General features: G+C 43.9%; 1 protein-coding gene across 4 annotated transcripts in view; it reads right to left on the bottom strand.

Annotated features, from left to right (window-relative positions):
• Pkd2l1 (polycystin 2 like 1, transient receptor potential cation channel) overlaps window positions 1-27,896 on the bottom strand; it is a 178,530-nt gene that overhangs the window by 6,837 nt on the left and 143,797 nt on the right. For 2 of the 4 annotated variants that reach the window (XM_045156411.1, XM_045156404.1), the window contains exons 5-13: window positions 26,732-27,033; window positions 26,143-26,256; window positions 4,392-4,519; window positions 3,753-4,006; window positions 2,563-2,787; window positions 2,188-2,416; window positions 988-1,158; window positions 633-814; window positions 231-351 (exon numbers count right to left, since the gene is read on the bottom strand). In XM_045156411.1, the coding sequence (XP_045012346.1) occupies window positions 231-351; window positions 633-814; window positions 988-1,158; window positions 2,188-2,416; window positions 2,563-2,787; window positions 3,753-4,006; window positions 4,392-4,519; window positions 26,143-26,256; window positions 26,732-26,957 (1,650 nt within the window). In that variant the 5' untranslated portion in view covers window positions 26,958-27,033. The remainder of the gene's footprint in view (window positions 1-230; window positions 352-632; window positions 815-987; window positions 1,159-2,187; window positions 2,417-2,562; window positions 2,788-3,752; window positions 4,007-4,391; window positions 4,520-26,142; window positions 26,257-26,731; window positions 27,034-27,896) is intronic. The other 2 variants (XM_045156418.1, XM_045156425.1) reach the window with 2 other exon arrangements.

The raw sequence follows: 27,896 nt of genomic DNA, 5'->3' as shown, positions 1-27,896 counted from the left end.
CCTTGGAAGGTAAGGGGTTGATTTCCCTGAGAGTCTGAATTTCCCCCTATACTCTGCAAAGCATCTGACCATTGAGCACATTAGTTCTCAAAAGATCTAAAAGAAGCCCCATGCTCATGCACTTTGTATCCTTCGCTTGAGAAACCCATAATAATACTGAGTGGGGGACAGGCAGGTTCAAAACTTCACCTTACACCCTTTATGTCACCAACCCTCAGAAGGACTCTCACCAGGAGCACGAAGAAGACAAAGAAGACGTATGTGACAAAGTAAGCAGGGCCCAGGATGCGGTTTGCATTGTTGATAGCATTGTAGTCAAAGTCCCCAAGTATTATCCGGAACTGAGTGAAACTGAAAGGCCAGGTGTAAGTTTCCAAAAGCCTGGCAAACCCTTGCCCCTATCCATAATCTACCCCCTACCCCACTTTCCTAACTAGAAGTGGACCCCTCACTGCACCTCTGACCCAAAATAAGAGACATGAGTTACTTGAGTACACACTTGGGCTTTGGGACACTCACTCAGATACTTTTAAGCACAGACATGTCCCCACACCTCCCCCATCTTCCCCAAGGTTTACACACACTCAGGGATATGGAAGGTGAGGGGTAAGGACAGGGAACAGGACACACACATGCACTTGATGAAAGTGCTAAAGTTTTCCACTTGAGTCCCAAAAAGCAGGTAGCCAAGCTGGGCATAAGCGAAGAAGACAATGAAGAACATGACAGCGAAGCCCAGGATGTCCTTGGCACAGCGAGCCAGAGTGGAGGAAAGCTGGGTCATGGTCTTATTGAAGCTGATGTACTTGAATATCTGCAAGGGTCATGATAAACCAAGTGAAGGAGGCAAAAGAAAAACATTGAACACTCCACACCAGGGACCTAAGGAGGCTACAGGAGGCATCAGATCAGAAAGAGAAAATGAAATCTCTATGAATAAGTATGAGTGAAAGCCCTGTGGCTGAGGTGGGAGGAGGTTCCAGGTACCTTGATCCATGCAAAGAAGAGGTTGATGGCGTTCATGTTGTTATACTGTGTCTGCCAGAAAGCCAGGAACTCGAAGTCTGCATAGGTGTTTGGCTGCTGCAGGAGCTTTCCCATCAGGCGGTTTACTTCCAGTGTTCGGAATATGTGGAAGCCCACGGCCATAATGGAGAGCTGTCAGACAGGAGTCGTGGGGATGTGAGAGAACTCAAAGGAATCCTAAGGGAAGCTCAAAGATGAGCTCCCAGCAGAGAGTAAGGTAGGCTAAAAACATCTTTCTATTCTGAAGCTTTCACTAGCTGAGGTATAGATGGAACAAAGGGGATGACTGGGGAATAGCCTAAATGTTCTAAAATCCAGAGCAGGCTTTAGAGCCTGTGACAATAAATAGGTTGTAAAAGGCCACAAGGAACTGGAGCAAAAGGAACATGATTTCTCTCCATCCCCCCACTACCAAACCTTGATCAAACAATAAATATGTACTGTTCATAGAGATTAAGATGAAAAGACAGAATATCAAACAGAGGAGAAGAGAAAGGGCAGATAGCATTCTTAAAGGGGTCATGAAGGCAAAAAGACAGAAGAGAAACAGACTATCAAATGCAGAAAGAAAAAGGGAAGGCCTGATCACAGGTGAGGAGGAAGATGTGCACAAAATTTCTGTGGTGGTTTGAATAGAATAGATGGCCCCCAATATATTCAGTTGTTTATTTGTTTGTAGTTTGTATCTTTAGACACCTGGCTGGAGGCAGTATCACTGTGTGGATCTTAAGGTGTGGTGGTGGGTTTCAGATTTCAATCTAAAGATATGCAAAGTGTGCCTAGCTGGAGTTCCTGAAGTGTGCTGTGGCTTTTGACCTTTAGGCTTGTACTTCTCTCTCTGCTTGGACCTGTGAAGGCAGGCCAGTTTCTTATGACATTATGGAAATTCCCCTGGATCTGTAAGCTTCAATAAATATCCCTTCCTCCATAACTGTGCCTGGTCTGGAAGTTCATCTCAGTGAACCTGAAGCTGTCTGCTACAATTTCCCAAGGCATGAACCAGGGTGGCATCAGGTAGGTCAGGTAGCTCTGGCACAGTGATTTAACAAAGTCCAAAGGAAGGCTTGGAGCTCCAAAAGGAAAAATCAAACAGATGCTCTATCAAGGAAGAGACTTCTCCAACTCCCAATATGTCCCAAGTTCCAAACATCTTTCCCTCACCAAAATGACCACCAGGTCCAATATGTTCCAGATGCTGCCCAGGTAGTTAAGCCGATGCATGCGGAGCTCCAGGATCTCCTCCACCACATAGTAGAAGATGAAGATGCAGAAGAGAACCTCACAGCCAGCAATGAAGAAGTCCCAGTTACTGACGTAGCGGAGCAGCTTAACTGTGCGGATTTGCCAGGATGGAATGGCCCCTCCTGTGGCTGGGAACTCCACCACCAGTCTGTGGGGGAAGGGAGATAGCTGTAGAACAGTTCCTACTACTTCTTCCTCTCCCCAAACTCATCACGGGGCACACTTTGGGCAGAGTTCTCAAGACAGGGACCAGAAATCATGGACGGAGGAGTATAATACAGAAAAAGGACCTACCTCAGAACACAGAAAAGATTGATGTTGGCATTGTAGACTGAGAAGTCAATAAAGACCACCCGAGTGCCCCTGTTCAGCCACAACCACTCCCGAAGGTCCTGGAGGGCCTCTGAACTGGCCTGCCGAGATCCCGGGAGGTCCAAGTAGTAGCCACCTCCACTGTAGCTTGTGAGCCTGCCCCAGTGGGAGGAGCCCCCCAGCTCATTTTGTGAATGGTATGTCCACCTACCACCAGAGAAAGCTATCTAAGCAAAGAGGAATCAGAGCCATGCTATGAGTTGATCCCCCAAGGAAATGGCAGTATATTACGATTGCCTGGATTTGCAGTTATGCATATGTTATATATCATATACACTGCAATGTATACATAGTATATATGTAATATATATGTATATATACTGTATTTGAACATACAATATATGTTTCACAGATACTATTTTGTTTCATATTAACAATTGTTTTGAGAAGGGAGGGGAAATGTCCACATTTTGCAGAAGAGAAAATGGAGAGTTAAAGATTTCCATGATAATCAGTTATATGGCAAGAGTACTGAAATTCAAATATTAAATCTTATTTTTCACTGTGCCACTGGGGATAAGGATGACAAAGCCAGGACAACAATTCTAGGCCTCAGCCCAAGCAGTGTCCATAAGAGAAGGACCTGCACTATGAATCCAGGCAGGACCCTTTCAGCTGCTGCGGTTGTGTAACTGGCTGCTTGACCCCAGGATTCTCTGCTCTAGCCTCTCAAATTCTAACCTGAGCAGAAATTTCTACCCTCAGTTTCTACTCTTCTGTGCTATTCTGTCTACCTCTTCCCTTCCCTCCCTCATTCCTTGTCTGCCTTTGGCCCCATGTTTCCCCTACCAATCACTCCTAAGGGTGAGATTCTCCAACTATGACTCTGATGCAAGTGAGCTTCACCCATTTTTCCATACCCCCAGAGGGATCTGTCTGCTGGTGTAACTGTGACCTATGTGGGAACAAGTCTGAAGCCTATGGCTCTTCTGCTAATCTGCCCCCTCAGTTCCTAAATGACATATACCAACATCCTCAAAGAGATGCCCCAAAGTCTTCTAAAGTGCCCATCCTTGTGAATCTTTAAAGTCTCATGGAAAGTGGTTCCTGTACTTTGGGATGGTGTCAGGCCCAGAGGGTGGGGCCTGAGCCCTTAGCAGGGGCTTACTCACGCTGTGCCATTGAGGGCCCCAAAGGGGACTTGTTCTTCTTTGTCTGCAGAGTAGACATCATAGCAGCTCAGAATGTCTTCACGGAAGTCCTCATGTACCACACAGGAGTCATTGCGCACCCGCAGCTGGCGCAGCCTTGGAGCCCCCAGCAGCAGGTTCTCATAGTAAATGAAAGAATGGGAGCCGTGGCCCAGGCTCTGGTTGTTGTACCACTTGGTCCAGTACAGACTGTCCAGGAGTGGGCCTTGGGCAAACTGGATCACCAACTGGGTTAAACTTGGCTTAGTCTCCTCTTGATCCCTGAGCATGAGCTCTGCCCTCGCTTCCTCACCCCTAGCTTGTCTCTGGCCTCTTTTCTTGGACCCATCAGCTGACCCACCAACCATGGCCAGATGTTGATCTGACTCTCTCAACTCCTAACTCATGTCTATGTCCTGATTCTCAGATCCCTGATCCCTCTCCCACCTCCACCTGAACTCTAGCCTAATCCTTTAATTTCACTTCATCCTTTGATTCAGCCTGGTCCCAGACTGACCTGACCCCTGGCATGTGGCCTGCTATATCATCTAACATCACTGGCTCTGGCCTGCATGTCAGGCCAGTGAGGAGAGGGAAGGGTGGAGACACTCTCATACTCACGTCCCAGAAGTCAGCCATGCTGCTGATGGCCTGGAAGGAGACTCCCGTGTCTGATGGGGTTTGTAGGAAGAGTTCAGACATCACTTTGGTGTAGTAATAGGCACTGGAGCTCGTCATTCCATAGGTCACTAGAATATGACATGAGAGGCCACATCCTCACAGTTCCCATCTCCCCAGAAGAGACAAGAAAGCCCACTGCCCTGGGAGTTGCTCCTGTGTGGGATTCCATCAGAGCTAGCTCCTTCTTAGAGGCTACTGGGAAGCTGATGGTGGTGCCAGGGAAACCAAAAGATGCACTAGGGAAGGGTGTTGGCTACAAGACCACCTAGAATGACTGCACTCCACTCAAAAATTATCAGTTAACATTGTTATACTAGAGTCTTCATTTTCTCCCCTGGCTCAGCTTAACTTCCTAGTTCTTACTCCCTAGAGCTAAGAGATTCCTCACTAGGTGGTTTTTCCATCTCTTTCTACTTATGCCCTTTGGAAAGTGCCTCCTAACCTAAATCACTCCAAGATTCACGTTAAACACCTTACAATGGAGAGGTAGTCCATTAGCCTCTAGAGCCAGTGACTAGCTATGCTAATAGCAGGTAAGCATGACATCTACACAGCAAGGGCATCCGGATGGGCACAGGTGTCTTTTGCAAGTCAAAAATGACCTGGAGAGATTGCTTAATGGTTAAGGCACTTGCCTGCAGATCCTAACAACCTGGGTTTGACTCCTTGGTACCCGCATAAAGCCAGATGCACAAGTGGCCCATGCATCTGGAGTTCATTGAGGTAGAGTTCACATGTACTGGAGGCCCTGGTGCACCCATTCTCCCTGTCTCTCTTCTCTCTATCTCTCTTTCTGCTTGCAAATAAAAAATAAAAATAAAAGTTTGAAGGACTTTAAAAACAAATAACCTGGGCTGTGCTCTGAAAAAAAGGATCTCACTCAATCACTCTCATGTGCACACACCTAGCCCATGTGTCTAAATAGGGAAGCTGTAAGCTCTTTGGTTTACAGATAGGACCAGAAAGGTACATACCACTTATTTCATAGATTGTCCCTCAGTTGAAGTTTGCCTAATGTTTCCTTAACATTAACTTTGGATGATGAGTTTGAGGAAGGAATACTTCCACATGATCTGTGTCTTTTACAGAGCGTCACACCAGAAGGTACATATTGTCCATGGTCTCATTAGCACTGAAGTTAATTTTGATCCCTTTTATGGTGGTGTCTTCAGGATTACATCAATGTAAAATGATGATTTTTAAATCACAATTACTAAATCTTTGGTGAGGAAATAGTTTGACAGAGAAATTTCTTTCTTGTTAATCTTTCACCTAGCAGATATGTTCAAACAGTGGTCTTTGTGCAGGATGTAACCAAAGATAACTATGCCTGTGGCTTAACACAAAATCATAAACCTGGGCTGGAGAGAGGGCTTATTGGTTAAGCGCTTGTCTGTGAAGCCTAAGGACCCTGATTTGAGGCTTGATTCCCCAGAACCCATGTTAGCCAGATGCACAAGGGGGCGCATGCATCTGGAGTTCATTTGCAGTGGCTGGAGGCCCTGGTGTGCCCATTCTCTCTCTCTCTCCCTCTCTCTGTCTTCCTCTTTCTCTCTCTCTGTCACTCTCAAATAATTTTAAAAAATCACAAACCTGTTGAAGACATGAGATTTCTTTTTGGGGGAGTGTGTGTGTATTTTTTTCAAGGCAGAGTCACACTGACCTGGAATTCACTATGTAGTTCCAAGCTGGCCTTGAACTCATAACAACCCTTTACCTCAGCTTCCATAGTGCTGAGATTAAAGGTGTGCAGCACCACACCCCGTTAAACATGAGATGTGTTTTTATTTTTTTGCCACACACACATATATGACATAGAAGTAAAAGTGAGACTATCTAGGAGAATGCAGGGGAGTAGTGGGAGGAGGAGGGAACAGAAAGGAGGGACCACGGGGGAGTGAATATGGTCAAAGTACATGATATGAAATGAAAATGTCTTTACATAACCCACCACTACGCAGTGAATACACACCAGTGAAAAATAATCACTTGGGGCTGGAGAAATGGTTCAGTGGTTAAAGGCACTTGCTTGCAAATCCTGTCAATTCAATTACCCAGCCACCCATATGAAGATGGACAGGCATGTTTTTTTTTTTTCTTCTTCTTCTTCTATAGCAGCAATAGACCCCAGTGGATGAAACACTTAAACAATTACATTTAAAAATTCCCTTCAGATCTTGATCATCTGAAATGAGAATGATTTGAGGTGAGCTAGTGCTTATTTAGAGTGATGTCTGATTAGGTGCTATACATTTCCCAGGAGAGCAGTTGGCACAGAAGAGAGCATTGTTACTTCACCCTATTAATAAAGTCCAAGTCATCACTTCACTTCTCACTCATGCCTGTAATTCCTTGTTCTCAGCATCTGGTGAAAGACAGGCAATTTTCTGAGATGTGTTCCTGAGAGCCCATATAACTCAATGGACTGGCTGACCTTTCCTAATGACATGGAACTGTTACATTTTAGTGTACTTAGAGGGTGGCCACTAGGTGCCACTCTTTCTTATAACTTGCTCTTCTCAGATTCTAAATTACTGTCCAAAATTAACATTACTCTAAACTGAGCATAGCGGCTCATCCCAGAATTTGGGAAGCTGGGGTAGGAGAATCACCATGAGTTTGAGGCTAGCCTGGGATAGAGTGAGACCCTGCCTCAAAACAAACAAACAAACAAGCAAACAAACATCAACAGAAACAGGGCTGGAGAGATGGCTCCGTAGTTAAGGTACTTGCCTGCAAAGCCTATGGACCAGGGTTCAATTCCCCATGCCCACATAAAGCCAGATGCACAAGGTGGCACATGGATCTGCAGTTCACTTGCAGTGGTTGGAGGTCCTAGTATGACCATTCTCTCTATCTGCCTCTTTCTTTCTCTCTCAAATAAATAATTTTTTTTTTTTTTTTTTTTTTTGGTTTTTCAAGGCAGAGTCTCACTCTGGCTCAGGCTGACCTGGAATTCACTATGTAGTCTCAGGGTGGCCTCGAACTCATGGCGATCCTCCTACCTCTGCCTCCCGAGTGCTGGGATTAAAGGCTTAAAGGCGTGCGCCACCACGCCCGGCTTATAAATATTTTTTAAAAAGAAAAATAACATTGATCTGAATCACTTGCTAACTTTTTATAGAAATGTAATATCTCTGGTATTTATCTATTTTTATTTTTTATTTATTCATGTGTGCATTAAGTATTTCTTTGTGTTTTTTAAGGTAAGGTCTCACTCTAGCCCTTACTGACCTGGAACTCACTTTGTAGTCTCAGGCTGGTCTCTAACTCATGGAAATACTCCTATTTATTATTTATTTCTATTTTTGAGACAGGATCTTATAACCCACGTTGGACTCAGATTCCTGACCTTCCTGCCTCCACCTCCCAAAGTGGTGAGATTACAAGTGAGCATCACTACGATGAGATTATGGTTTTGATATTTACTTTTTTAGTGCTGTAGATTGGATCCAGGCACTTAGGCATGCTATGCAAACGATCTACCCTTGAGTTACATCACCAATCCAATTATCTCTGGTTATTCTCTAAGACTATAAATATCACATTTTCTAGGAGAAAAATCCTTTGTTTGGTCAAATGCTTGTTAATATGTGAAAATTCAGTATTCATTTTTAAATATAACTTTTGTTTGTTTGTTTGTTTGTTTGTTTGTTTGTTTGTTTGATGTATGGTTTCACTCTAGACCAGGCTGATCTGGAACTTACTCTGTAGTCCCAGGCTGGCCTTAGACTCATAGCAATCCTCACACCTCTCTCTCCTGAGTGCTGGGATGAAAGGCACATGCCTCTCCCCAAGTATTTATAACCTTTTTTTAAATATTTTGTTCATTTTTTATTTATTTATTTGAGAGCGACAGACAGAGAGAAAGACAGATATAGGGAGAGAGAGAGAATGGGCGCGCCAGGGCTTCAGCCACTGCAAACGAACTACAGACGTGTGTGCCCCCTTGTGCATCTGGCTTACGTGGGACCTGGGGAACCGAGCCTCGAACTGGGGTCCTTAGCTTCACAGGCAAGCGCTTAACCACTAAGCCATCTCTCCAGCCCTTTATAACCTTTTTTAAAAAAATGTTTTTAAGGGCTGGAGAGATGGCTTAATGGGTAAGCACTTTCCTGAGCAGCTTAAGGACCCTGGTTCAAGGCTCAATTCCCCAGGACCCACTTTAGCCAGATGCATAAGGAGGCGCATGCATGTGGAGTTTGTTTGCAGTGGCTGGAGGCCCTGGCACACCCATTCTCTCTCTGCTTCTCTGCCTCTTTCTCTGTCTGTCCCTTTCAAATAAATAAAATGAAACAAATTTTTTTAAAGTTTTTAAAAACATTTTATTTATTTATGAATGACAGAAAGGGGCAGAGAGAGGGAGAGAGAGAGTGAATAGGTGAGGCAGGGCCTCTAGCCACTGCAAACAAGTTTCAGATGCATGCACCACCATTGCATCTGGCCTACGTTGGCACTAGGGAATCAAACCGGGGTCCTTAGGTTTCACAGGCAAGCGCCTTAACCTCTAAGCCATCTCTCTAGCCCTGTTTATAACTTTTTAATTGAAGCATATATATATATATATATATTTCATATATATATATGAAAGACCAAGAAGAAGCATTAAAGTGCTTCTAAATTAGGGCCTAAACTTGGCTTAGCACCTGAATAGGTACTATACCTTTTTCTCATCTAAATACCCTTTTTTCCTCATTAATGTTATTTCTACAAATTGCATACTTTGTACAAAAGTATACCTTAGCATATTTCAGAATAATAATGTCTTGATTTGCTTTCAAACATTAATGTATGCATGTTATTGTGCAGAGAAGGAGGAAGGGAGGAAGAGGAGCTAAAGTGAATGAGGGGTGTTTTCCCTGACCATTTTGTAAAACCCAAACTACCTAAAATACCATATATTTTGATACAAAGTAAAACTATATTATCAGTCTATCAACCTGCATCATTTATTTGCAAGCAGAAAGAGAGAGAATGGGCTCACCAGGGCCTCTAACTGCTGCAGATGAACTCCAGATGCACACACCACTTTGTGCATCTGGACTTACATGGGTACTGGGGAATCAAACCCAGGTCATTAGGTTTGCAGGCAAGCACCTTAACACTAAACCATCCTCCAGTCTTACCTGCATTATTCTAAAGACACACTTTATAGTTTTTAAACAAAATTATCCAGAGTCTCCCATTGTGCAAAACACCTTGCTTGGTGCCATGGTTTCTAGCCTTAAAGAAGTTATGTAGCACAAGATATATCCCAGAATGAACCTGCTATGGTAGAATGATGGATGAGCTCTGGGGCCAGACAATCCTCAGATGGAATTCCAGCTCTGTCATGATGTGGACTTATACTCTGAGACTCAGGTTGGTAAAATGGGGACTATAATACCTTTCTTAGAATGTTAAGAAGTTTGACGATGACTTCTTTAGAATGTATAGAACACACAGGTGCATGCTATTCACCCTGCTGTATCTTCTAGACCAAGGACTGGTTCATTCATTTTGCATAGTGCTTGATATTTCATATATTCTAAATTATTCTTTATTGTGCTATACTAAGGGTGGAAAAGTACAAAAACAACACCCATAACTAATACAGGGTAGAATAAAATAAGTGAATTATCTTCAAACTGAGTAGTGTAATTCTGAGTCCATATTTGACCCACTATTTATGCAATGTCCTCAAAATAGTCAAAGTGAACTTTAATTTAGTAGATGTTAGCAAGAGGCTGAAATATTCTTTTTTTTTTTTTTTTTCTGTATTGTTGTTGCTGTTTTGAGCCAGGATCTCATCCTAGCCCAGGCTGATCTGAAACTCACAGTGATCTTCCTACTTCATCCTCCTGAATGCTGGGATTAAAGGAGTGAACCATCACACCCAGAACATTCTTTAGTTCAAAAAGAGAATGACAAATTCACACACATCTTGGCTAAAGGAAGTGAAGCCAGATCTTGACTCACCTAACACAAGAGCACAGTTGGTTGGTAAGCCTTACATATTGTGAGGTAGAAATGGTGCTGGCAGAACTCAGCCTCCTTAATAATGAGTCATCTGTTCAGAAAATCAGATGGGAAATGAGGATGTAGCTCAGTGGTAGAGCACTTGCCCAGAATGTAACCCTGGGCACAATTCCTTGATCCCTAGCACTCAGGGAAAGCAAACAAAAGAGATAGGAGATAGTTATCCATTTGGCATCTGTTGTAATCTGAGTCCACAGGGAGGTCAGGAGAAGCTCAGGCTTACCCCATAAGGTGGAGATTTCAGTCTCCTTCCCTTACCAATACGCAAACTCAAGCCTGCAACACAGTCACCCAGGAAGCTTGTTAAAGCACACACAGTCTTTGGATGGAAACCAACAGGTACACTTCTGATAAGTTCCCCTGTAGCACTGGTGCTATGGGTTCAGAGACCACACTCTGAAAACCACTGCTGTGACCTGCCTTCCTTGGAGATGTCAAGAAGACAAGGCTTTCCCAGTTTATTTCTGTGATTCTCAAGATTGGGGCTGGGGAAGGGATGCACACCTTTCCTGGGACTCTCAGGACCTGGGATTGAAAGAGCTTTTTCAATGTGGACTGGATACATAGAACATCCTGTCCCCACACCACGAGAAATGAATAAGCTCACTGCTCACATGAACCACTGGGAGCAACACCAAACCATCACATGCACATCATGATGTGGTAGGAAAAGACCGAAAAGAGCTTGCTGGTTTTCCTGGCATCTTATCCTTCCCTGACACCTCCATCAGTTTCTGTTCAGCTAATAAGGATCCCCGGTTGACTTTACTGTGAAGAACCAGCTTGCATCATTGGAATACCTGGCTCAGACATTTCTGAAACTGATAAGGACTTAAAATATCCATCTCATATTCATCTCACTTTTTCTATATTAGGGAGATAAATGACCAGAGTTGACACATATTATTCCTAAGCACCTATTTTGTGCCCTGTGCTGTGCAATTGACATAGTTTTTCATTTAATACCACAACAACACTATTGGGAAGTGCTATGATTATCCTCAATTTCCAGTCTCAAGAGAGCCTGTCCCTTGCCCAACATAAATCACTAAGAAAGATGGATGGAATTCACATGCAAATCTGCCTGCCTCCACAGTGGACTGCTTGTGTACTGGCCCAAGAATAAAACTATATTCAAGGGAGGGAAGTTACATGGGGAAAATTTTAGGCTCCATAAAAAGTAGCACTTCCTCCCCACTACTGTTTTCTGATATGAAATGGGCCACTTCAAAAATACCCCTTTCACTACTAAGAGTGAAAATAAAGTTGTCTGCTTAGAATCACAAAGACAGGCTGCCTGCCCTGGGCAGGGTTGGCCTTGTTTCTTCCTTTAAGATCTTGTGGAGTGGTATGTTCTATATATTTCAAAAGGTAGCACTAGACCAGGAAATAGAAAGAGCCAGAATTTGACTCAGTGTGTCAAATGCCGGCATGTCAACTCATCATTACCTATTAGGGCCTCCTTCCAGGCAATTTTCAGAAACTGGATAATGATGACATGTATTCTGAATTAGATTTGGAGACCAGGTAATGGACTCACTGTCCATTGTTGTATCTGATATTTTTTCTCTTGGACATAAATGAAATTATTCTACACATACTATATCATGTCTCTTATTCATGGCTTTAGATCAAATTGCCCAGTCAATAAGCCACTGTTATTTTTATTCTTTTTAAAAATTGTTTTTGACAATGTGATACATGTAAATAAAGTATTTTGATCACATTACCCTCCTATTACCTTATCTTGTCCCTCTTCTATTCACATAAAACCCTTTCTTCTTCCCAAATAGTCCTACTTCTAGTTTGATGTTTGTGTGTATGTCACTGAGTTTAATTAGGGTTGCTTGCATAAACTTGAATGGGGGTTTATTTATAGGAGCATGGACAACTTATCAGTGACTACATCACTGAAGAAAATGTCTCCCTCATCCCTAGAAGCCATTACTACCAATAGCTCCTCAGGAAGGAGAGCAAGCTCATGAGCCTCTCCCCTCCCCCAATTCATGATAGAAATTAATTGTCATTATTGACACTTGTTATTCACCAGGTTTGGTCAATATTGTCTCCCACAAATGCTGACAAAAATAGGAACTACTATCTCCATTTTATACAGAAAACCTGAGATCCTAAATGTTATTAAATAACTTCTCAAAAGATTACAGAGCAAGCAAGAGGATTCAAATTCAAGTCTGCCTTACTCTAAAGATCAGGATTGGGCCATCATCCTATATCACACTAATGGACCACTGTACCACTCCAAAATCCTTCTGATTGGGGACTCTGTCTTCCAAACATCAATCCAAACATTGTGGATTGTATAAGTTTATACATAAGATGCCCTTATAGGAAAACTCTAGAGCTTAATATCTGAGCCAGGAAGTAAATTAAAACACTTGGTAAACTCAAAAGATCACCATCTTAAAGACACTTGGCAGGCTGGAGAGATGGCTTAGCAGTTAAGGGGCTTGCCTGCAAAGCCTAAAGACCTAGGTTTGATTTCCCAGTATCCACGTAAGCCAGATGCACAAGGTGGCACATGCATCTGGAATTTGTTTGCAGTGGCTAGGGGCCCTGGCATACCTATTCTCTCTCCCTCTTCCTGTCTCCATCATTTTCTTTGAAATAAATAACATATTTTTTAAAAATGATGCTTGGTATTAAAACATTCTTACCTTATTAAAGGGAAATTTCTGACCAAGTCATCTGTTGATAATATTTTGGAAAAATGCCTACTATTAATCCTGAAAATTCTCCAAGCTTTTTTTTCTTGATAAAGCCATGTATTTAGAATACCATAAAATATTTGTATACACACAATTAAATATACACATCTACATATATGTCAACAAAAAGTAAAAATAGGGCTGGAGAGATGGCTTAGCGGTTAAGCGCTTGCCTGTGAAGCCTAAGGACCCCGGTTTGAGGCTCGGTTCCCCAGGTCCCACGTTAGCCAGATGCACAAGGGGGCGCACGCATCTGGAGTTCATTTGCAGAGGCTGGAAGCCCTGGGGCGCCCATTCTCTCTCTCTCCCTCTATCTGTCTCTCTGTGTCTGTCACTCTCAAATAAATAAATAAATAATTTAAAAAAAAAGTAAAAATAATCAACAGACACATAAATTTTATCTAATGAGTATTGAACATGGATTAAGGAAGATTAATATAATAAATAATTCAATGAAAAGTATCTCCAGTTTTTAACATTGCTTTTATCAATGCTATATTCTATGGCCTTTTATTTTCTTTCTTTTTCTTTTCCTTTTTCTTTTCTTTCAAGGTAGGGTCTCACTCTAGCTCAGGCTGACCTCGAATTCACTATGTAGTCTCAGAGTAGCCTCAAACTCACAGGATCTTCCTACCTCTGCCTCTCAAGCACTGGGATTAAAGGCATGCACCACCATGCCCAGCTCCTGACCTTGTCATAAAATTCACCAACACACACACACACACGTCACCAACAGCAATTATTTCAGAGCCTTTATTAATTGGTGTGCCTTTTTATTTTGGTTTTCCAAGGTAGGGTCTCACTCTGTCTCAGGCTGACCAGGATTTAACACCTAGTCTCAGGGTGGCCTTGAACTCATAGCGATCCTCCTACCTCTGCCTCCTGATGGTGTGCCTTTTTTATACAGAAATGAAAACTATACAAATTATTTGTGTTTTTTTCTTCCTTTTGCTCTCAGGAACTTCAGGCTTTGTTCTCACAAGTTGTCTTCCTCTCTATCTTCTTTCCCTCTTCTTTTGCTAAATCTTTCATCGTGGTTCCAACGGGCTGCACTTTATTATAGCTGTACTTTTTTAATTCTTTTTTTGTTTTTTAAATTTTTTGTTTATTTAAATTTATTTACTTGAGAGTGACAGAGAAAAAGAGGCAGAAAGAGAGAGAGAATGGGCATGCCAGGGCCTCTAGCAACTGCAAACAAACTCAATGTGTGCGCCTCCCTGTGCATCTGGCTAATGTGGGTCCTGGGGAATAGAGTCTCGAACTGGGGTCCATAGGCTTCACAGGCAAGCACTTAAGCACTAAGCCATCTCTCCAACCCTATAGCTGTACTTTTTAATGTAGGGTGCTTCAGAGCCCTTTGAGATATGGATGATATTAAAGAAGGGTTATTAAAGAATATTATAGTTGTAATTATTATTAATCACCATTGAGTAAAATCCTGATTTTATCCATCTCTACGCTTACAGTAGAGACTTAACAGTCTACTCCTTTCTTTTGAACTTCTGGAAGATCTTCTGAGCTTGAAGCAATAACAAGAAGTCAGCACAGTGCTTTGTGCCTCTCCTTTCCCAGAGTTAGCTTACCTGTCCCTGATTACGTGATAGAATGGAGTGTGCTTGTTTAGCAGTGCCCTCCTTGGGTAGGGTTTGTGTCTATTCCCTCTAGTATCTGACAGTGGCCATTGCACAGCTAGGGTGCTTCCACCAGCAAGTGTAGAGATTCTGCACACACTTGATGCTTTCAATTTCTGACACTCAAAAGCCAACTGTTTATATTTTCTTAAAATTTATTTTTATTAATTATGGACATACATAGTATGTAAACAACACATGCTGGTACTATCCTTTCTCTCATCCCTGCCCCTTTTCTGAAGGGGCTCTCCTTACTGGGGATGCAGGTCATCCCCATGGGGGTGTGGGTTGTGCATTGTGGGGGCAGCAGTCAGTTACAGGGGAGAAGGAATGTCTCTGTGCATTATGTCCCAACTTGTGGCTCTAACAATCTTTCAACCCCTCTTCTGCAAAATTCCCTGAGCCATGTTGGGTGCTTTGTTGTTGTTGTTGCTTGCTTTTGTTTTTTGAGGTAGGGTCTTACTCTAGCTCAGGCTGACCTGGAATTCACTATGTAGTCTCAGGGTGGCCTCAAACTCACAGCGATCCTCCTACCTCTGCCTCACGAGTGCTGGAATTAAAGGGGTGTGCCACCTCATTTGGCTGAGTGTGTTTTAAGTCTACTCAGCTGTTTGTTCTTAAGCAGACGAGAACCGTTGAGGATGCTTCTCTAGCTCTCTAGCTGTCTAGGGCAGCTCTTTCACTTCCAGTCCAGCCCTCACAGCCATTATGTGGGTACAGCCTCCACTGTTCTCCAGTGGCTAAAAAGTTGGAAGTTCCTTAGAGGCCTGAAGCTCAAATGAAGTCCTTCTTAAGCCCCTTCTAGCACTTGGTTTGTTGAGAAGCTCTCTGAAATGTGTCTATTTCTTGGCAAGCAGATTCCATTATGGCTTTGGTCAAATAAACAATCTGGGTTGGGGAGAGATGTGTGATTATACTATAAAATACAATGTCATGAATCTACCTTGGGGCTGAGGGGATGGCTCAGCAGTTAAAGGCACTTGCTTGTCTGGCCCAGTTTTGATTCCCCAGAACCCATGTAAAGCCAGACTGTAAAGTAGTACATGTGTCTGGCATTCATTTACACACACACACACACACACACACACAGGGAGAGAGAGAAGGGAAAGAATTTAACTTTTCTTTTGTCTTCCAACAGTCTGTGACAATATTTTCACAATACTTTATCAAATTTTCCTTTGGGTTTAAGAACCCAAAGTGGAAAATTATTCCCTGGAGTTCCCAGCAGGCTGAAATCAGAAATCTCAAGGAACCCTCTGCCTGTGTGAGGGACAAGAAGACAGGAAAAGACTGTGAGGGGGAGCACCAGTGAGGAAAGAAGAGCTGCTAGCAGAGGGTGGTGAGGAGAAACATAAAGGACTAGCAGTGCCAGGCAGGAAAAGAAGGAGAAAAGAGTTTCTGGAGAGCCAGGCCAGGACTCACTGGTATACAGCAAGAAGCAGGTTCTTGGTATCAGGATTTGCTGCCTGCTGCTGGGCCTGGTAGTTATTCTGAGGGGTGATTTGTCTTCCATACAGTGTGCTAAGGATCCTTTTCTTATGATGGTTGTGGTCAGAATCAGCATGGAAGGAGCATTTCACATCATAGTGCATCAGCAGTGTTCTGTGTCCCGGATGGTGTCAGCCTGGTGTTCATCTCACCTGTTCTTCAGGTGAAAGCCACTAAATTTTCTCATCTAAAAGTCACACAGGTTCATGAATGTCTGGAAAATGAGGTGATGATGTATACAGAAATCTTAGGGTGGAGTTAGAGAGATGGTTTATCAGTTAAGGCATTTGTCAGTAAAGCCAAGGACTCAGGTTTGATTCCCCAGTACCCATGGAAAGCCAGATGCACAAAGTAGCACATGCATCTGGAGTTCATTTGCAGTGGTTGGAGGCCCTGACATGCCCATTCTCTCTATCAGCCTTTCTTTCTCTCCCTCTCCCCCTCTCTCTCCCAAATAAATAAATAAAATATTTTTTTTTAAAAGGAAATTTCAGGGAGGACTTTGCCATTTTTTTGAATGAGGCAAGTGGTTTATTTTTAAAACTCTACTATGTATTAGGCAAAAATTCAACAAATCTATTCTAAGCTCTATTGATTAGTATTTCGTAAGGAGAATACTGTTAGTCACTCTTTTCTATTGTACTTGCTCTTTGAGACTCTATGGAAATAATCTTGCATATTTATAACGTACAGCCTCAATCGGCTAACACCTGAAATACCCAGGCAGAAAGCCAACACCCTATGATAAACAATCCAGCAGATGCCAGTGACTTGAGGGCTCCCTGCCAGTGCCTCCTCAAACTTGGATAGATACCTACAGAGTTTCCAGGTCTCCCCAGCTGTACTGTCCCCATACCTCACCATGGTTCTAGAGCACCCCTCTGCTGTCATGCCCATCACAATTTCTGTCACCATTTTTTTTTCCATGCCAGAATCTCTTGTTCCTTGAAGTCAGAGAATATGTTCTGTGTATTTCAAAGCCCTTAGCACTCAATGTGGGGCCTGGACCATTAAAAAAGGAAACATCATAAATGTTCAAGTGAATGAATGTGTGACTATCCAGGATCTCATTCTTGTCTCATCTATTTTTGCCCTCCATGCTATGAAATAATCTTATTGGCTAACCCAGTCTCTGTGTCATTGGTTCACAGATGTTTTATATTCAGAATCTTTTTCTTATAACTCTAAAACATCCTGAGAACTCCAAAAATGTTTCATTTATTTGGGGTTTTATCTAACATTTGAGTTAGAATGAAACATAAATATTTACTCATTCATTCAAGAATGATAACAAGCTGGGCTTGTAGCTAGGTGGCAGAATACATGACAAATATACACAAAACCCTAAGGTTTGAACCCCACTATTTGAAAAAAAATATATAAGCACAATATATATAAGCATAAGGGGTTGGAGAGATGGCTTAGCACTTAAGGCATTTGCCTGTGAATTCTAAGGATGCAGGTTTGGTTCCCCAGTATCTACATAAGTCAGATGCCAATGGTGGCACTTATATTTGGAGTTTGTTTTCAATAGATAAAGACCCTGGTATGCCCATTGTCTCTCTCTCTCTTTATCTCTCTTTATTTTTATTTATTTATTTTATTTTATTTGGTTTTTCGAGGTAGGGTCTTACTCCAGCCCAGGCTGACCTATGGAGTCTCAGGGTGGCCTCGACCTCACGGCAATCCTCCTACCTCTGCCTCCTGAGTGCTGGGATTAAAGGCGTGCGCCACCACGCCCAGATTTTTTTTTAATTTTTTTTTGTTTATTTTTATTTATTTATTTGAGAGCAACAGATATAGAGAGAAAGAGGCAGAGAGAGAGAGAATGGGTGCGCCAGGGCCTCCAGCCACTGCAAATGAACTCCAGACACATGCGCCCCCCCTTGTGCATCTGGCTAATGTGGGTACTGGGGAATTGAGCCTTGAACCGGGGTCCTCAGGCTTTAAAGGCAAGTGCTTAACCACTAAGCCATCTCTCCAGCCCCTATCTCTCTTTCAAATAAATAAATAAGTAGATGTAGACATAAAATAACACTTTTATTTTAAAAGACACTACATATCCTAAAAACAGAAACAAAAATAACTCACTGAGAAATGTAGCATTGTGTTATATGTTAACAACTCTCCTTAATGTCTAGTGACCAGGAGACCATGAATTCTCATATCTACTTCTTCAGCCAGTCTGTTGCAATCTGTTACTTTTGTTGAAAATAGAAGTGAATACAGTCTTACACAGTTATATTATTAGGTTAATGATGCCCTTACAACCTCCCTGAAAATGTCATAAGGAGTGCCAGGCTCCTCTTAGGCACACCTTTGAGAACCCCTGATCTGTGCCTTATTTTGAGGGCCTACCCCCTGCTCAGGAGGAGTTGAACCCAAAACCTGCTGCCACCACCACAATGCAAAGAATTTATTATTAATGTCCTTACAAATCCCTTCTCTCCCTGTTGCTCAGTCACAGGACACAGAGAGATCAACTTGGAGCTGAGAAGGAAGCCAGCCTCCTGCTGGCTATCCCTCCCTGCTGAAAAGTCTATGAGAGCTGCTAGGGCATAATAATCTCCAACAGTCTGAATAAGCAGGAGATCTGCAAGCTACTAAATCAACCAGCTAGGCAAGACATACACACCTGTGCAATACTGGCACACAGGCTATGGGGTATTCAACTACTCTCTGATTGGATATGAGGCCCATTTAGTGGGAGGGAATTCATACCTAGTACTGAGAACCAAATCAGAAGTCTATGGCTAGGAAAGTCATAGACTCCAGAGAGAAGCCCCCCACTATTCTTTGCCTAAGAGGAGAAGTTATGCCCATCTAAAAGTCTTCTAAGTGTCTGTGTTTATCCATTTAATCTATGCTTCTCTCACTCTTGGCTGGAGAATCTGCTTTTTACAGATGGCAGCAAATACTTAGGAGTCCCAAGACCCATTAGTATGACTATAAAAGAAAGCTGGCTGCCTAGCACAAGACAAGTCATTTCTATCACTTCTGCCTGGGCCCAGGAGACATTATAGATATTACAGAAGAGCGCTGCTCTTACTGCTCACTTGAAAACCTCTTTCAGGGAGGTGGCGGCAGACACTGAAGAGACTCAGAATTCATCAAAGCAGAAAATCAGAGGCTACAGAGAGCTCAACACTAAAGGAGACTTATAACACACTCACCAAGGTTCAAGGAACTTTGAGGGGGACAGAAATAATATAAGAACTGTAGAGTGGGAAGGTGTATTCTGAGGCATTGCTACCCCCTCCCAGCCAAGAGACTGACTGGTACTTTTACTACCTCACAGTGAATTCTGATAACCCTGATAAAGAGGGCCATCAGTGGAATGGAGTGAGGGGAGAGGAAACAAGAGTATAATCCCCTTTTAAATGTATTAAATGTTGTTGTTAGATTCAGAAGTAAAACAAAACAAAAAAAAGAGTACAGCCTAATGGGAATGTGACCAGATTTTTAATATGTTTATACAATAAAGTTCACAATAAATTAAAAAAATATATCATGCCTATCACTGCAATAGACACAACCACTGTAATAGAAGCCACTGCCAGTAGATTAAACCAAGGTCACTAATGCAACACCAGCAACAGACCATCAGTATATAACACAAAAACACAATCTGGGGGCTGGAGAGATGGCTCAGAGGTTAAAGGCACTTGCTTGCTAAACCTAATGACATGGGTTTGATTCCCCAGTCCCCATGTAAAGCCAGATGCAAAGTAGTGCTTGCATCTGGAGTTTGTTTGCAGCTACAGGAGGCCCTGGCATGCCCATACACACTTTCTCTTTCTCTCTGTTTCCATAGCTCTCTCAAATATATATGTATACACACACACACACACACACACACACACACACATTTTTTTTTTTTTTTAAGGTAAGGTCTCACTTTAGCTCAGGCTGACCTGCAATTCACTCTGTAGTCTCAGGGTGGCCTTGAACTTACAGTGATCCTCCTACCTCTGCCTCCGGAGTTCTAGGATTAAAGGGGTGTACCACCACGCCCAGCTAAAAATATTTTTTAAAACTCACTTTCTAGCCGGGTGTGGTGTGACTGGTAGTTCCAGTCTGGACTACAGTGAGACCTTGTCTCAAAAAAAAAAGCCCACTTCGTCTGCTGGGCATGGTAGTACCTGCCTATAATCCTAGAACTTGGGAGACTGAAGCTTGAAACCTGGGTTACATTGTGAGTTCCAGGCAAGCCTGGGCTACATAGGGTCTCAACAGAGGAAAACAGAATGAATAGGAAGTGGGGCCAATCTATAAAACATCAATGTCTGTCCCAAGTGACCCACTTCCTCTAGGAAGGTCCTACCTCCTAAACATTCCACATTCTCCCACCAGCTGGGAAACATGAGTCTGTGGAGAACATTTTATATCCAAAATATAACATTGGTTATATATTTCTAATATATTTTCTATCATAACTATGTGAAGAGTTCATATTTATTTCTGTTTTGTTGGCTTTCAAACTTTGTTTAATGACTTAGGCTTGGTCAGACCAAGCATTTGGGGTGTTGAGGATATAACTGTTAAATTCTTAAGCCTCAGGGTGCTTTGTTTCTACTTAATGGTCTTATGTATTTTGTGAACATGTGTAATTCTCCTTTCATTAAACTATAAAATTTGAGGGTTAAAAAAAATCCTTTACCTGTGTGCCTTATTTTACAGTTTTCAGAGCTAGCTATAAACTATCTCTCAACAAAGTGCCAGACATGTCTTATGATTCTATTTAACTCAAGAGTAAAGTTCTCTGTGAATCATGAAGCTTAGGCTTTGTAATTTGCACAGGATCATTCAGAGTCAGTCATTTGGGGAGAGACAGATGTAGTACTCAGGCTGATGTCACAGGACATGGGAGACCTACTTTTTCCTCTTGCCACTTTTGCCAGGAGGGCCAGAGCTGGGTGTCATAACAATTCAGAGTATAATGGTCAGTGTGTGCATGATTCGCATGTGTATGTGTGTCCTTGTTCACACATGTGTGGGCATACATGTTTGTACATGTGCATATGGAGGCCCCAGGGAGCTTCATTTCTGCCTCTGTAGTGCTGGGATTGAAGTTGGGCTGCCATGCCTTCCTGGTATTTATGTGGGTGCTAGGAGACTTGGGAGACTGAAGCTTGAAAACTGGGCTACATTGTGAGTTCCAGGCCAGCCTGGGCTACATAGGGTTTCAACAGAGGAAAACAGAATGAATAGGAAGTAGGGCCAATCTATAAAACATCAATGTCCGTCCCAAGTGACCCACTTCCTCTAGGACGGTCCTACCTCCTAAACATTTCGCATTCTCCCACCAGCTGGGAAACATGAGTCTGTGGGTATCTAAACTCAGGTTGTCATGCTTATACTATAAACATTTTACCAACTAAGCCATCACTCCAGCCCTTGAGGTATTTTTAAGTACTTTCCTAATGTGCACCTTACTGTAGAATGACAACTAATAATTACTGATCACGCAATATAAGCAGTAAGCATCTCCTTTTTACCCACTAACCTCACATAGCCAGATAATATCCTCTCTCTTGAGAAGGAAGTCAAGGCTCAGAAAGATTTAAGTTATCTTAACCTACCTTGCCAAAGACACTTGCCTAATAATTGGTAGCCCCATCATGTGAACCAGGTAGCCTTATTCTGGACCATGCTTTCTTCATGACACAACTGTGCTGTCACCAAAGCCATGTGACCAGTTAGCTTCTGTAACCATTATAGCTACATAATGGCTCACTCCCAGCCCTATCCAGACATCTAACATCTATTGTTCCTTTCCTTGTCACTTCTAGTATTGCTCAATCAAGAAAGACAAGCTCTTCCTAATATCCAAGTTGACTGCATTCTCTCCTGATCATGGGAGATTCTACCAGAACCTTGAACCCCACTAAAAGAAAGCAGAGTGAATAGAGAGGCAGGGACTTCTTTGCAGACCACCATGAAAAAGAACAAGCAATCCACACGGAATGATGGGTAGACATGAGTCATCAAGGATGAGGATCTCTGCACTCCTCCCTAACTCCACGGTGACCCAACCCAGCCCTGGTCCTGGCTCAGAGCCTCTCCTACACAGGAACAGTCCCAGGTGTACCTTTGAGATAACAGTGTCTCCCAAAACAAACAGTCATTATTTCTACACAAAGACCTTTAATGTTTCCTCTACCAGCAAAAGGCCACAGCCAGCCCTCCGAGAAGACAAAGGCTGGAAGCTTTTTCGTGTCTCATAAATACCATGATGGTGGCAGGGAGGCGGGGGGGGGGGGGGGGCGGGGATGCAGGACCATCGTTCACTGTCCAGCTCCTTCTCTGACTCAGTTGTCCTAATCAGGTAGTTGAGAGGATAAAATAAAATTTTCCATTAATGTGCCTGTAACAGGACCATCATCTTCCCCATTCAACTCGCTCAGAGACACCTCTCTGACGCAAGATCCAGTTCTCTCTTCCTGGAATTAGAACTCAGTGCACTCAATATATTGTGTCCTCCAGTGGCTTCCTTAGTGGTTCTGGGCACAAAGTCTAGTTCCACATCATTGCAAACAAGGGCCCATGACCTGCATGCTTACATGGCCAGCCCAGCCCTCCTCACCACTCTGCTTTTCCCAATCTCTGTTCTAGCCAAGACATACCTCTGTCCCTCCAGATCTTGGCACATGCTGTGCCTTTCCCCCAGAAACTTCTCTTCTCATTGTCTCCCCTTCAACAGGAAATATCCTCCTCATCTCTCTAGTCTCAGATAAGGTACCATTTTCTATAAATGGCCTCATGGAGCTCCCAAACCCAGATATAACAGAAGCACTGGCAATAAGGATTCTTTGCTAATCAGATGGCCTATGGATGATTTCTTCCATCATCCATCAAAATGATCAGAATTGAGACAGACAACCATCATGGAAAGCACTGTGAGATAGATGTTGAGATACACCAGCCTAGTTAATGAACTCCTGGCCAGCAGCCCGCATAATGGCCACATATGGGGTCAGGCCCATATACAGGAAGAAACAGACTCACAGCAATTAAACAACTTGCTCAAGGTCTCTCTCACATGGTAAGTAGAAGGGTGTGGTGTGTAAACCTAAATCTGTAAAAATTTAGAGCCTATATCTTCAATCTCTGAATACACTACCTCTGGTCACCATATCTCAATGGCTACTTTCAGGAGAAAATGGAATTTTTAGCCTGCAGAGCATGTGACCAAAGAAACATGACTGCTGTATTAATTTCAGCACTTGAAGGCAGCCACTTTGGAGAGTGACAGGGAAGTTGACAGCTCAACAGAAGTCCTAGAAAGGAGACAATGAGCTCCTAGGGGAAAGGCCCAAGTGTCCACCATGTATGTGCCCTCAGCCCAAAGTCTGCTACAAAGGAGCTGGCTCCGCCAATGGGAGGAAGTAGACCCTTCTATGAGGCAGTGCATGTTCACTCCTCAGGATGGGCTCATGGGACACCAGATATATTCTTGTGGGAGCGCTAATAGGGAAGGCACTTGGAATATTTTGTGTCCATTACCTTGAATACAGTCTGAAGTATCATCCAAGATGCTCCAGTACCTACTAAGTTGAGCCTGGGGTGCAGATTTGGGCCAGTCACAAACCACTGGTCCCTAATCAAGACAGTGAGCCCACATGAAGTAGATATCTTTCGACAACTGGACTTCTGCATCCAGGATCCAAGCTTCTAGCAATTCAACAGAAACCCATTTTCTTTTTTAAAAATATTTATTTATTTAAGAGAAAGAGGCAGAGGCAGAGAGAGAGAGAGAGAGAGAGAGAGAACAGGCATGCCAAGGCCTCCAGCCACTGAAAACGAACTTCAGACGCATGTGCCCCCTTGTGCATCTGGCTTACTTGGGTCCTGGAGAATTGAACCGGGATCCTTTGGCTTTGCAGGCAAGTGCCTTAACTGCTAAACCATCTCTTCAGCCCCCAGAAACCCATTTTCATTTACAGTCTTTCTCTCACTTTTCCAGCACCATACACATAGGAGTCCAACATGGTTCACTGTCACTCTGGAAAGCTGGAATCTTCCCAACACTATTTCAAAGCTGAGATGGAGCTGGATGCTCAGTGATTTTGGAAAAGCTCTCTTTGTGGGTTTTGGCTGCTGTCACAGAGTATAAAGAGGGGAGGAAACCTTCCTGGCAGATGGTTCCATAAAAAATCAGCATGTCAACAAATAAGCCTCTGATAGTCATGTGCTCAAAGAAATGGAATATGATCCACAGTCATTGTCCCATCATCTCTCCTTCATGTTGAAGGGAGGGAAGTGTTCCAAGAAGCCACTCTTTCCAGCATAATACAGGCCAAAAGCAAGTGCATCTGCTTGGTCAGCCACCCGAGGCTCACACAAGCATGAATGGCTTGCAGCATCACATTTCCTGTCAACACTCCATTATCAGACTTTCATATTCCCCTTTCCAAAGATTCATGAACCTTAGAAAGCACAGAGCATGCTGGAATACAGAGGCCATCTAGCAAGGGAGATGCTGCAACTGGGTGGGTGGTGCAAGCTACAGTTTTAGTAAACACGTACACAAGCAACCACACCCAACTGTACTGATGAGGCAAGCATCACTTACTGTGCAACTTTTTTTCTTTTGGTGTGTGTGTCCATGTGGTGTATGCACATGTGCAGAGTCCATCAGGTGTCCTCCTTTATTGCTCTTCTATCTTATTTCCCTGAGACAGATTCCCTCTCCAAGCTTGGAGCTTGAAGTTTTTCAGCTAGATTGGCTGTCTAGTATCCCCAGTGATCCCCTTCAAAGCCAGGGTTATAGGAATGTGCATCCATGCTCAAATTTTCACATGGGTGCTGAGATAGAGCTCAAGTCTTCATGTTTATGCAGCAAGTGTTCTTACCTGCTGAGCCATCTCCCTAGTCCTGCTGTGCAACTTTCAAAGGGAGTGAGTAACTGAACACAGAACTTTTACCTTCATCTATAGGCTGAATAACCTCTGTGTGCTCTGGCTTCACCATTTTGTACAGATCTCTCCGTAGTCTACCCTTTGATTTTTCCACTTGCTTTTCTGTACTTGGACACCCAACCTCTCTAGCTTCCGAGTACACTAAGTGCCTCACAGAGAATTTCCTAGCTGCCTGTATGAGGTGGGCTCTCCCATGACTTCTAACATGGCTCAGGGACCCTTTGAGACCTGAGTCATCTTCCTGCTTCAGATATAGCACAATAACCAACCACACAAATCCTACCAGACAGAAAAGGAGATCCCCCTCTCTCTCTCCCTCTTTTTTTTTTCTTTTTTCTTTTTTCTTTTTTTGTTAAATTTTTTATTTATTTATTTGAGAGCGACAGACAGAGAGAGAAAGACAGATAGAGGGAGAGAGAGAGAATGGGCGCACCAGGGCTTTCAGCCTCTGCAAACGAACTCCAGACACGTGCGCCCCCTTGTGCATCTGGCTCACGTGGGACCTGGGGAACCGAGCCTCGAACCGGGGTCCTTAGGCTTCACAGGCAAGCACTTAACCGCTAAGCCATCTCTCCAGCCCTCTCTCCCTCTTTTTTACAGAAGGGTAACATCTTCCACTGGTCAATACAAGGTCATTGCTGCTGGGTCCATGGTTACTTGGTAATTCAACAGGAACCCCTAGCAGCTTTGCTACCAACCTGCCTTCTCCTGAACTCAGTGACAGGTTCTTTCTCAGTGGAATCTCCTAAGCTAGAAGGTAGTGAGTGAACAGGAGTTGCTTTTTTGGTGTATTTATAAAGTTCCTAGGATCCAGTTACCTCACACAAATAGTTACATATGTTAGTGTTGTTGGTACATGTGTGCATACCTCTCCCAGGCAGACTCTCCCAGGACAGAGGCTACTCACCCAGGCAGATGTCCACGAGGAACACAATGTACACCAGAAGCTCCCGCAGAGTGGTCTTCACATAAAGTTCCCGGTTCTCAGCTGTGTTCTCAGTCAAGTTTGTTCCCCAGAGTCCTGAGGGCATTGGAGAGATGCCAGGGTCTCCAAAAGCACGTCTTCCAAGTTATGCACTCCCAACCATCCCTGAACTTCACCCATCTCCACTGAGCTCTTCCTTGACTATTCCCTAATCCTCTGGTGGGGTGTAGCCCTCCTCCAAAGTCCCTGTGACAGACAGGGCAACGGTGCTCGATCAGAGTGAATCCATAAAGGAGGCCTTTTGTTTAGGTGAGACAGTCTGGAGCCTTCTCATATCACTTCTTGCACCAGACTCCTCCACAGCCTCTGTAACCCCAAGTGGTGACTGTCCCAGGTGACTCCTGTGGCAGACCCTGAGCCTGGCCTCTGTGTCCTGGGGCAAGCAGTTCTAACACAGACAAATCACAAAGAGACACTGAGATCTCACCCTTTCCTCAGGCCACCTCCTAACAAAAGCTGTGGCAGCACCTTCAGACTCCAGTACCCCAAGGAGCCCTCTCCCCAGCCGTACCTCTGATGCTGCGACACATGCCCAGGCAGCAGCTGGACAGTGAGGTCCCGTGCGTCTTCTCCTGGAGTCCGTCTTCGCGTTCCCTGGGTTGAGGCTGGGGGAGTGCAGCGCTAGAGACTGTGCAGATCCTCAGAGCCCCATGTGGAGAAGGGGGTCCGCTGAAGGCAGGGTTGTCCCAGGCTCCCCTCCCCAGTGTTTGTAGCTTCGGCCCCTTGGGACTCTCCATAGTATCCGTGGGGAAGGAGGTGGATCTGGCACCACAGGTCCCACTCTCGTGGGAGAAACAGGGACAAAGGCCGAGCCTGGAACAAGCAATAGAGAACCAAGGGGATGGAGTCTGAGCAGGTGCTCCAGCCCGGCCTCTGCCTTCTGCCTGGGTGGGGAAGCTGAGCCTGCTTGGGGGAGGGGCCGGGGGAGGACGGAGGGGTGGGAGGGATGCTCATCAATCCTCTCAGGGCCTTTTCCACTTCTCTTTCTGTCTTTCTCCAACAGCAAACGGGCTGTGTAGGAACTGGGAGCCAGAAATTTGAGGAGGGAAGAGAGAAGGGGGTGAGGGTGATGTGGAGACAGAGTAGAAGGAGGGACAGAGATAGAGGGGACTGGGGTATTCAGGAGCTCCCGAGTGTGGGGTATACTGAAGTCCCACAGGAGAGAAGAGCAAAGAGCAGCAGAGGGGCTGCGGTTGGGGGGCTGTGAAACTATGATGGGCTAGAGCTGATGTCCACTAAAACTGCCTGAAATAGTCTACATGGATCAGTGTTGGGACCAAGGCCGCAAGGGGAGGCTGGGAGGTGCATCTACCCGCCAGGCTCAGCCCGTGTTACCCAGACCTTTAGTATCTCCTCTTGAGCTCCTTCAACCCACCCCTGCAGCTGAGGGGAAGATGGAGTTAAGGTACAGAGTCCGAACCTTGACAGGGAAAGGATGGCAGCATTCCAGGCTGGCTTTTTGATGTTGTTTGTCCTCGTGGCTTATGAGGGCCACAGAAGCCTATTTCTTGGAGTGTGAGACTCAATTTAGGGAAAATGCTATTTCTCAACAGGGAGGATATATCAGAGAGCAAAGGACAAGGACATGGTGACTTGGGACCCTTAGAAGAACATGACTGGACCCAGCTGAGCTGGCCACCTTTACCTGGAGCATTACTTAGCCCTGGGCTTAGAAC

Source organism: Jaculus jaculus, chromosome 1, assembly GCF_020740685.1.
Source record: "Jaculus jaculus isolate mJacJac1 chromosome 1, mJacJac1.mat.Y.cur, whole genome shotgun sequence".
NCBI classification, from domain to species: domain Eukaryota; kingdom Metazoa; phylum Chordata; class Mammalia; order Rodentia; family Dipodidae; genus Jaculus; species Jaculus jaculus.
Note: the sequence above shows the minus strand (reverse complement) of the source record. Positions and strands in the feature narration are given on the sequence as shown.